This window comes from Humulus lupulus, chromosome 1 (genome assembly GCF_963169125.1).
Source record: "Humulus lupulus chromosome 1, drHumLupu1.1, whole genome shotgun sequence".
NCBI lineage: Eukaryota > Viridiplantae > Streptophyta > Magnoliopsida > Rosales > Cannabaceae > Humulus > Humulus lupulus.
In genome coordinates, this window is record NC_084793.1 from 257,483,623 (window position 1) to 257,494,446 (window position 10,824).

General features: G+C 31.8%; 2 protein-coding genes across 3 annotated transcripts; both read right to left on the reverse strand.

Annotated features, from left to right (window-relative positions):
- Positions 1–797: 797 nt before the first annotated feature.
- LOC133805815 (putative WEB family protein At1g65010, chloroplastic) lies at positions 798–3,394 on the reverse strand. 2 transcript variants are annotated; one of them, XM_062243969.1, is made up of 4 exons: positions 3,214–3,394; positions 3,057–3,102; positions 2,873–2,950; positions 798–2,698 (listed from the first exon to the last, which is right to left on the reverse strand). In XM_062243969.1, exon 4 carries the CDS (start codon positions 2,696–2,698, stop codon positions 941–943), a length of 1,758 nt encoding a protein of 585 aa, XP_062099953.1. In that variant the 5' UTR covers positions 2,873–2,950; positions 3,057–3,102; positions 3,214–3,394; the 3' UTR covers positions 798–940. The 2 variants fall into 2 exon arrangements, with proteins under 2 accessions (XP_062099953.1, XP_062099957.1); XM_062243973.1 differs by lacking the exons at positions 3,057–3,102; positions 3,214–3,394 and having other exon boundaries at positions 2,873–3,037.
- A 5,117-nt stretch (positions 3,395–8,511) lies between these two features.
- On the reverse strand, positions 8,512–10,325 carry LOC133805825 (histone H3.3). The gene is made up of 5 exons (XM_062243981.1): positions 10,176–10,325; positions 9,577–9,650; positions 9,381–9,457; positions 9,151–9,241; positions 8,512–9,025 (listed from the first exon to the last, which is right to left on the reverse strand). The coding sequence occupies exons 2-5, from the start codon at positions 9,646–9,648 to the stop codon at positions 8,855–8,857; spliced, it is 411 nt and encodes a 136-aa protein (XP_062099965.1). The 5' UTR covers positions 9,649–9,650; positions 10,176–10,325; the 3' UTR covers positions 8,512–8,854.
- Between the last annotated feature and the right edge of the window lie 499 nt (positions 10,326–10,824).

A 10,824-nucleotide genomic window follows, 5' to 3' on the forward strand; every position in this document is an offset into this window, starting at 1 on the left:
TGCAGAGGCCACCAAGGACATGAGATTTGTTGCACAACCCAACATCAACAACAACACCATCATTCTCAACAACACCAGCAACTACAACTACAAGCCTACGAACTCCACTTTTGTCCCGCACCCATATTATCCATACCAACATCCTTAGCTGTACTTCTATTACCTATATTATAATCCATACACTGAGGAATACCCTGAGAAATATTCGTATTAGAAAGACACTTTTAATTTGAACAAAAATTACACACTGATAATTCATATAGATGTGATCTACTTTTATTCAGACCACCAATAAATTAAGATTCTTTTTATTTAAGTATTATTGAGTAATTTTTTTCTCGTTGTTGTAATGATTCATTCTTTCTTATGATACTTTTGTGATTGAGCAAATATTTGACTTTGACTTGTTTATGGTTTTTCATTTATATATTTATTTTCTTTTTCTTAAAAGGTCGGTATAATTAAAGGCTGAATATCTATTAATTTTACTTTTTGTTGGATTTCAGAACTTCCTTCCTAGTTACCTACCCAACAGTGTTAATAGATTATATCAGTATTTAGGGTTGATGATTCTGTTAATTTATTGTGTTATTTCCTTGGCAATATTGATTATGCAGTGTAATGTTTTTCGTTATATTGTGCGAAAAAATAATGAGTTAAATTACTATATAATGAGCATATTTTGTACAAACTGTATGAAAATAGATGTATTAAGATACTTACATATGATAATGATGATGATAATGGTACAATTAAAAACATTCACACTTTTTACATAAATGCAATCCAAAAATAAATTAATAAAAAAAGGGAAGCCTTTTGAATTGTAGTAGTATCTGAAGTAATAGTGAACAATTTACAGGAAAAATAGTACAAAACTAAAATAAGGGAACAACAAAATTAGAATTGGTATGGAAAACACACCAATAAGAAGGGTTGTTTACTCTGAAGGTTCCTTCTTGTGAAGACTCCTTTTCCTTATAAGAAGGTCTCCAAATCTCCTCAACAAGGCCTTCTTCTTTCTTGAGGTTCTATCATTCTCCAAATCATCGAAATGGGTTCCATCAAGATTATCAAAATCTTCCAATTGAATCACTGATTCATCTTCATTACTGAATGCAGAAGAAGACTTCTTTCTATGATGATTAACGTCAGTTTCAGTGTCCACAGGAGAGTCCACCACGTCAAATATCGACCCCCTTAATGCCTGATCAATCTCACACTCCACATTTTCACTTTCTTCTTCATCATCATTTTTGTTCAAGAGTTTCAGGTCCTTGAGATGAAAACTCCATGTTTTGCCAATCTTAATCTTCCCCACTTTTCCTTCTTTTGAACTTGTTTTCTCCTTCTCTCCTTTCTTACACTCCTCACTCGCTTCATAGAGCAACCTTTTCAACTCGTTGATATTCTCAATAGCTGCAGCCTCATTAAGCTTGTAGTTCTCATTTTCACGTGTAAAGAAAATGAGGGATTCTTCCTTCTCAGCCAATCTGTCCTTGAGCTCTGAATTCTCCGCTTTAGCAATCAACATAGCTTCTTTTGCCACATTTGATTCACTCAGTGCTTGTTTGAGTATATCACGAAGCTTACTGTTCTCTTCTTTGGATAATCTTGTCTTGTTTTCGGCTTCGTTAAGCAAATCAGCCAATCTACTAATCTCTTGTTGAGCATTAGATCTTTCCTCATCAGCTTTTCTGATACAATCAACAAGGCCAGTTTCTTTGTCGTTCCAAGCCAAAAGGGTCTCCTCAGCTTCTAGTCTCAACCTTTCAGCTGTGTTCTTATACTTCTCCGCTTCTTTGAGTGCTTCTTCCAAGTGTTGTTTATACCTTTCTTCACTGCTCTTCAGAATCAAATTCAAACGGTCCTCCTCTCCTCTTGAGTGTTCTAGCTCTGCATTGGCTAATCCAAGTTCCGCCTTCACCTTACTAGCTTCTGTTACTACTTCTTTTAGTGCTAAAGCTAAGTCTTCTAATGCCTTTTGGCTATTTTCTTCAGCCACAATCGCCAACTTCAATTCATTTTTAAGAGAATCCAATTCATCAATCAAGCTCTTGGTCTTTAAACAAGCCTGTTTACCTACCTCTTCTGCATCAGCCAGATTATCTTTGGCCACATTAAGCTCAGATCTCAAACTCTCCATTACCTTCCCCACATGACCATTTGGTTGTCTACCGTTCTGTCCTGTCAAACTCTCCAATGTCTTCACTTTCTGGTTAAGAGATGCAATCTCAACCTTTGATTCTTCAAGCCTCATTTGAGTTTCCTCAAGTTTCTTCATCTGGCTTACCAAGGAATCAAACATTTTGGTTCCTGATTCCTTCCCTTTCTCAACCTCCACCTCCATTTCAAGAACCCTTTCTGCGCTTTCAGTCGACAAGGCCATTGTGCGAGCCTCAGAAGATTTCACATTAGCCAACTCTTCTTTCAATTTCATCTCCAATCCTTTTGCCGTTTCAAGTTCAAGTTTAAGAGACTTGATCATTTTTTCTTTGTTATTCATTTCTTCATTTGCATTGGCTAATAAGGCTTTGACTGAATTCAACTCCCTATGCATCTCCTCCATCTTCTGTTTTGCATTGGTGTCATCTTCAACCATCTTTTTCATGGCTCTCAGCTCAGCCAGTGCTCGGTTTCTTTCGCGCTCGGTTGCATATAATTGCTCCTCATCAAACTGCCCCATTTGCTGCTGCATCTAAAGCATGAACAAACTAGTATGTCTTTTAACTATAACCAATAATCAAATTCAACCCCATGAAAGAAAAATCTCCATAAAGTTGATCCAATAAGATCATCGTGATCATAAACAAACAAAAAAGGATTGAATGATCAACTATAACAAAGAATCACAGCAATGAAAGACAAATACCTCGAGTACTAACTTGTATAGCTTTCTAAAACTTCCTTTAGGTTGTTGATAGATTTTGCTTGTCTGTGCAAAGGTGGTCTTAACAGAATAACAAATGAAGAATTAATATGTAAATTCTCATTGAATCAAATATAAAAACCAAATGTTTTGACAGATAAAGAATAAGGAGAATAGATAAAAGTACCGGATTATTATTTTAATGGAAGCTATGAGAAAACAGAACGCATCGTCTGGAAACAAAAGTCAATGCAAACCAAAAACAAAAACAAAAAATTAAGTCTGACTTAATCTCGAAATGAAAGCATTGAAAAAGTCGAGAAAAGAAAGAGAAAGGAAAGTACCTGAGTGGTGTTTTGGTATAATGATGGTCCAAAAAGAGAGTTTAATGAGAGACATAGAGAGAGATAGATTGGTGTTTTTTTTTGGGAGGTGAGACCGAAGTTGGCGGGCTTTCCACTAATGGAACCTGCGGCTAAATCTATGCCCATTTCATTTGTGATTTAGATGGATTATTGTGGTTTTCTTTGGCCGACGTGGGAAGGAATCTTCAATCAAAATTCTTTGGCATTAAACACATTTTAGACTTTACTAACCAATCATAGCAAGGAAGGAATGTCTCAATTACTTTTGCCGTCTGTTATGACTGTGTCCCAATTATGGATATATATTTAGGGCATTTATATATAATTTCAAATCCCATTTTGGTCAATCATTCAAAGCATAGGCATTCTCCTTCTGACCATCAGCCTTACTTTTTGATCAAAGATTTGAATTCAGTTGACCACATAAACACGTCCCTCAGTTGAAAATCACAAATCGATAGAGCTTCAGATGAAGGTGCTTATGTCTTGGTATACCAAGGATCGTATTTCTTTACCCTAGTAATCACCGGCCAACTTGGATTGGGATGACAATTCTTGTATGGGTCATCTCAGTATTTGGTTGCTCAATTAAACAAATTAATCATATTACAATTTCATTATTTATTGGAATCCTTACTCCAACTCTTTGGCCATTGAAACCTCTTTCCATTCTAAGTAAATTAATTATCTTTAGTCACGCTTACAAAATCATAATTGATATTGAAATAAATCAGTAAAATAAATTAGGGATATTTTTGTATATACGTAAATAGGAAACTTTTATTTCAATAATACAGTCATTAACTATTTAATTCATTAATATATAAGTTTTAGATTTTATTTAAAAAACACGGTCTACAGTTGAGATTTTCACTCTCCTTTCTACACAGCTCCACTCTCCCTCACACTCCCTTCTACACAACTCCACTTCTCCCATCTACACAATCTAATCTTCTCTTCTCTACCAGCTTCTGTGATAGTTGTTGTCGAAGCTTTAAACCTTCGAAAAGCATCCATCAATCTTCTCCTGTCAAATCCAAATCACCATATCAACCTAAGTCACATTGAAAATTAAAAAACCAACAAAATCTTAGCAAAATGTGCATTTAGGTTGAAATCTTATTGATTTTTTACTTCAAAATCAAACCCAACCACTCAAATCTCTGCAACTTCCAGGTAAGTTCTAAGATTATTCACTTATAATATGATTTTAACCTCTAAATTTTGTACACGTTGTTTATGGGTTACTCTGAATATTGTACCTGTTGCTGAATATATTGTTTACTAGTTGTTGAATGAGTTATAAATGTTGCTGAAAAGCTAGCTTAAGAGTTTCTGTATTTGTTGTATATATTTTTTATTGATTTGGTTGAATCTAAATGAGTTGCTTTAAATCGTTAGGTTGCTGCAATAATATTCATAAATCAAGCAATTGGAAGAAAGTGTGAGAACAAGCAATTGCCAAATTCTTGGGATTTAAGGAGGAGTGATCTAAAGGTGGTAAATCTGATTTTATACTTTGCTAATTTCAATTGGTAGCTTAATTTTTTTTATTATTATTTTTGTTGCTCTGTTTTTTTGTTGGGTGTTTCAAATGTTGCTCTGAATTTTGTACACATTGTTTATGAGTTGTTCTAAATATTGTACATGTTGCTGAATATATTGTTTGCTAGTTGCTCAAGGGGTTATAAAAGTTGCTGAAAAGCTAGCTTAAGAGTTTATGTATTTGTTGTATATGTTTTTGATTGATTTGGTTGAATCTAAATGAGTTGCTTTAAATTGTTAGGTTGCTCCAATAATATTCATAAAACAAGCAATTGAAAGAAAGTGTAAAACAAGCAATTGCCAAGTTCTTGGGATTTAAGGAGTGATCTAAAAGGAGATAAATTTGATATTATACTTTGCTAATTTCAATTGGTAGGTTAATTTGCTCTGCTATTACTTTTGTTGCTCAGTTTTTTTGTTGGGTGTTTCAAAGATTGCTCTGAATTTTGTACATGTTGCTTATGGGATTCTCTAAATATTGTACATGTTGCTGAATATGTTGTTTGCTAGTTGTTGCAATGTTTATAAATGTTGCTGAAAAGCTTGCTTAAGTGTTTCACTATTTATTGTATATGTTGTTGATTGATTTGGTTGAATTTAAATGGGTAATAGGCTTATAATGATTTGAAGAGGTTGCTTAAGAGTTTCTTTATTTGCTTAATGGGTTATAAAGGTTGTTGAATATGTTGCTTCTTAGTTGTTTAATGTGTTAAAAAGGCTGCTTAATGTGTTAAAAAGGCTGCTGAAGATGTTGATTAAGAGTTTCTTTATTTGTTATAAATGTTTTGATGGATCCAAAGTGATAATGTTTTAACTATTCTTATAAATTTTTAATTAATTTTATTTAGTTTTCCATGAAATATTAATTTGTACTCAATTTTGTGTATTTTTCAAGGACTTAAATGTAAGATTTGAAGATAAATGGTGTCAAAATAGGAAAAAAATTAAAGCAAACTAGTGTTAAATCCTTCACTTTGCACCACACCTATCTTCCTGTGCACACATCCTGCCATAACTCAATCATTGTTAGCCACTTGGTAGAATGTCCAATCAATTAAAGAAGAAAAAGATGATGTAAATATATCACATAAAGATGAAGGGGTCGACATGCTATTAATCTTTTACTTTGCTTAATTTTTTTGTTTTCTATTGAGAAACCATGCATTAGAGAATTGATTAAAGAGGAAACTGTATATTTGCAAAAAAAAAATAGTTTATAAAAATGAAAAGAAAAAGAAAAAGACATAAAAATATAAAATAATTGGTAAAAAATAGTATATTGGGTAATTTCCCAATAAATTAATGGGAATAATATATATAGAAAAAAATAGGAATTAATGTTGTATTAAAATTGTTCGGTAAGAGAATTGATTACATTTTATTTTGTTTGTATAACCCAGAAACATAATCGGTTAATTAATTTGTCAAAAAAAATTGATTATATTGCCTTTTTCTTAAAATAAATATTATTTTTTTTCCTATTTATTAAAAGATATAGATTTTAAAAAAATGAACAAAGAAATTATTCACGAGTTATCATATATGTTGTAAGTGATTGAGACTACTTAAACAGTTGGCAACACTAAGTTAGTTGGATCAAGTGTTTTCCGATGCTAGCTATATGAAGACTTTGGTCACGCCAATTTACGATATTTAATAAGCCTTTAGAAAATTGGTGACTTTGTTTTTTTTTTTTGACAGTTGAGTTGAATTTTAAGAATTTATACTCTTTAAAGAGTTAAGTTGGAATACTCTATTGTAATCTTGATGAATTCAAATCAATAAAGACGAAAGTTATGGTGCTTATTTCCGTGGGTGTAGACCCTTGCATGCAAATGAGTTAAATCACATAATCTTAGACCAATTTGAATAGGAGATGTAAATATTATACTAAATTCAGCACAAAATATAATTAAATGATATATTTGACATAACATATACAACTATGCTCTAATGCATATAGACGCAAAAAACCATTTAATATTATTGAAAATATATATAAAAACATTTTTTTACATTTATATTTAATTTAATGCCAATAATAAATTAAATATTAAAAGTAATAATAAAATCATCATTAGTGTTAAAAAAAAGTAAATAAAAAAGTGATTATTTATGTACCAAATTAAATAAATTTAACACAACTTTTAGCACATATCAAATTTAATACAACTTTTAGGACATCATTGGACCAGCTATTTTTTAAAATGTGTTATATTTTAGCAATGTATCAAAAGATTTACTACCTCATTGAAGATGATCTTAGAGTTGTTCTTTACTCCATCAAGAAAAATATTTTAAGCTTTAAGATTCTAATTGTCATCGGATTATTTTTCATTAAATCTATTGTGTATTAGAAATCTTATTTTGTGTGTGATTTTAGTAATCACTATAATATAACATATCTTAGATGTATGAAACTAAAATATAATTTAAATTGAAAAAAACTTAATCTTATCTAATGATAAAACACAAAATTGGAATAAAAAAATAGTAAATGATGGCACAATGCATCAAAAATTTAGCACTCTATTAAATATGGTCTTAGAGGTTATTCTTTGTTGCATCAAGATAAGTATTTTAAGTTTGAATATTCTAATTATCATCGGATTATTTTTCATTAAGTTTGTTATGTATTAGAAATCTTGTTTTGTGTGTGAATTTACTAATCACTACAATATAGTATGATATTGACCAATGAACATAACATATCTTAGATATATGAAATTAAAATATAATTCAAACTGAAAAAAACTTTACCTAATGATAGAACACAGTTGGAAAATATAGAAGTAGATTGAGTAGCATTTTACATTAGGATTTTAGATGAGATTGAGTAGATATATCTTTTAATTTTTAATTATAAAAAATAAAATTATTTCAAAAAGTGTTACTCATTAAAATGATGAAAGAAGTTTTGTTGAACATAATAAAATTTTTAAAAAAATTAAAAATTTTGAAATTGCTCGTTTGAAAATTTTCCAAAATGATTATCATAGGTTCTTTTTTATGCTAGTTAATAAAATTTGTACATCTTTTTCATCAGATGTTGAAGTAGTCATCAAAAGAAGAATTAGGCTGAAAATTAGGATGAAGAAGTTAATGCAAATCTAACAACTCATGCCAGAAATATATTTCCTAATACAACACTAATTTTCATTTTATTTTTATATTTAACCAGACAAAATATTTTTCATTTTTTTTATATTACAATTACTCTGGAAAAATAACATTAGCATTAGCACATGAGCCAAGCGTCATAACATTTAGTTACCTTACATGCAAGCATCATAAACCTAAACAAGCACAAACTTACACTTCCATGATTTATGACATTTAGTCTTGCTCTTTAACAACCATTGAAATCAACAGCCATACTGCAATTATAAACTATTCCAATAAAATAAATGCTTGCAAGCCTCGCCATTTTGAATTTCAATCAACTAGGATACAATTGCCAAAAAGAACAAAATGAAAATCCCATGGCATCGTTTTCATACGAAAAAGTTAGATTAAAATGAAGTTTTATTTAAAATAACACGAGTACGGGAGAAAAATTGTATATCGAGTGAAAAAATTAGCATAATGAAATGATGCATATAAATGGTTGTGATATTAACAATTTGTTTCCTTCTAACATAATAAATAGACATACAACTCCCAAGAAGCTGAGGAAACATTGAAGAGATCCGCTAATATAACATTGACTATTGAATATATTAAAGACCCGTCTTTAACAAATTAAAACAGCAACTAAGCTAACATTAGATGCATTATAAGTTGTTTTTAACACAATTAGTGTGGCTGCAAGTTCCTAACAATACAGAATCACCAGAAATATAGAATTGAAAAAATCCTTCATTCTATAAAACAAAAACAACCTTGACTGCACACCACCATATCCAGGCAATATAATGTCTTTGCCAATTACCATATTCACTGAAACCTTCTACGCCTATCTATCTAATGACTTGACATAAAATCAAAAAACAAAAACAAATTCCATAAGCATTGCACAATCGCTTAATTAAGCACCATGCAGCCCACACTTTGATTCAGTTTAAGCACGCCGCACTTAGGCACGCTCACCCCTGATACGCCTAGCAAGCTGGATATCCTTGGGCATGATGGTGACACGCTTCGCATGGATAGCGCAGAGGTTGGTGTCCTCGAATAGTCCCACGAGGTAAGCCTCAGCAGCCTCCTGCAACGCAAGAACGGCATGACTCTGGAAACGCAAATCCGTCTGCCACACACAATTGAACATTTCCCAATGATTAGAAAATAAAAGAAAGATAATCCATTACAATAAATCAGGTCAACCCAGGTCAGGGATAATGACCAATCGACCAAATAAAACTAATAATTTACCTTGAAGTCCTGAGCAATCTCACGAACCAGACGCTGGAATGGCAACTTCCTAATAAGAAGTTCAGTACTCTTCTGGTACTTGCGGATTTCCCTGTGGATAAAACAACACTCAACGATTAGAAACATAAAAGAACAGAAAAACAGTAGTGTCATTTCAATGGCACTCGAAAATTTTATAACAAGAAACACATTTAATAAGAAAACAATGAAAGAAAAGGTAAATTCAATACCTGAGGGCAACGGTACCGGGACGGTATCTGTGAGGCTTCTTGACCCCGCCAGTTGTTGGGGCCGACTTACGTGCAGCCTAAAGGAAGAACAACCGATGAGAAAACACAATAAATGTAGCAGCAGAATCGCAAAACAATAAAAGATATATATAATCTCAAATAAATCAGGAAAATAGGAGAATTTATGAGCACAAACCTTGGTAGCCAGCTGCTTCCTAGGAGCCTTTCCTCCGGTGGACTTGCGAGCAGTTTGCTTGGTACGAGCCATATCTGAGATAAGAATTAGAAATCTTTAACCAAAATTCTTTATGAAAGCACAATGAATATACTCAAAACAAACATAATTCCTAGACGTAACGAGTCTCAATTCCACTATTATAATGAAATAATCTCAAACCAGATAAAATCCAGCAAACGTTAAAAAAAAAAACCTAATTCAAGAACGTAGAAGCCCAAAGATAATAAAATTAAACCCCTAAATCGAGCAAGATGAATAATAGTAGCGTATACGAAACCCTCAAGAAATAAATTCAAAAAAACCTTTGTCACACCATTAAAATCTCAGATGAATAATTATAGCGTATACGAAATCAAATGAAACCCTCAAGAAATAAATTCAAGAACCCTTCACACTTCACACCATTAAAATCTCAGAGAACAGGGAGAAACCCTAGACCGACACCAAACACGATAGTCAACTTGAAAAAGAAAATACGATTTAATTCTCAAAACCCTAATTTCACCTTCGAGAACCAGAAACTTAAAAATCAAAAGAAACCCAAAGGGAAAACTCACCTTCAGTTGTTTCTTCTCTCTTCAACCTTGGTGAGCGACTCTTTACTTTTCTCAAGATGAACAAAGTTTGAATAGATATGTAGTTATGGTATATTTATAGCCTGCGACGGTTGGAACGATTTGAAGATCGACGGATAGGATTCTTTATCCGTGTGTTTTCTCTGTTGAGCATCTGACGGCTTAGACATTACTTGGTTGTGTTTTCTCGCATTGAATGGACGGTCTAGATCTAAAGTTTGATGAAAACGCGGATCGTTAGGCATTAATACTCGATTGTTATTGGTCGACACGTGAATAAGTTTATTTAACTTTTTTTGTTATTTTATAACTTGTTGTTGGAAATGGAAGGTTATCAATGATATTTTAGATGGAAACACGAATACCCGTGGGTGGTAGTTGAAGAGGTTTTTCTGTCAAATTACAATTACACCCTTTAAAAAAAACCTTCATTCTTTAAACTTTATCCCTAAAAAAGATATTCAAACAATTTACTATCGTGTTATGAAATATTCAAATTTTACTTCGACTTCATTAACCAATCAGTAACTCATTATTCCTTCATTTTACTGTATATTAACTCGTTATGCATTTTTATATTTTTCCCTATTTTAGCATCCATTAATATATATATAATAAAATTTGCTCAAAA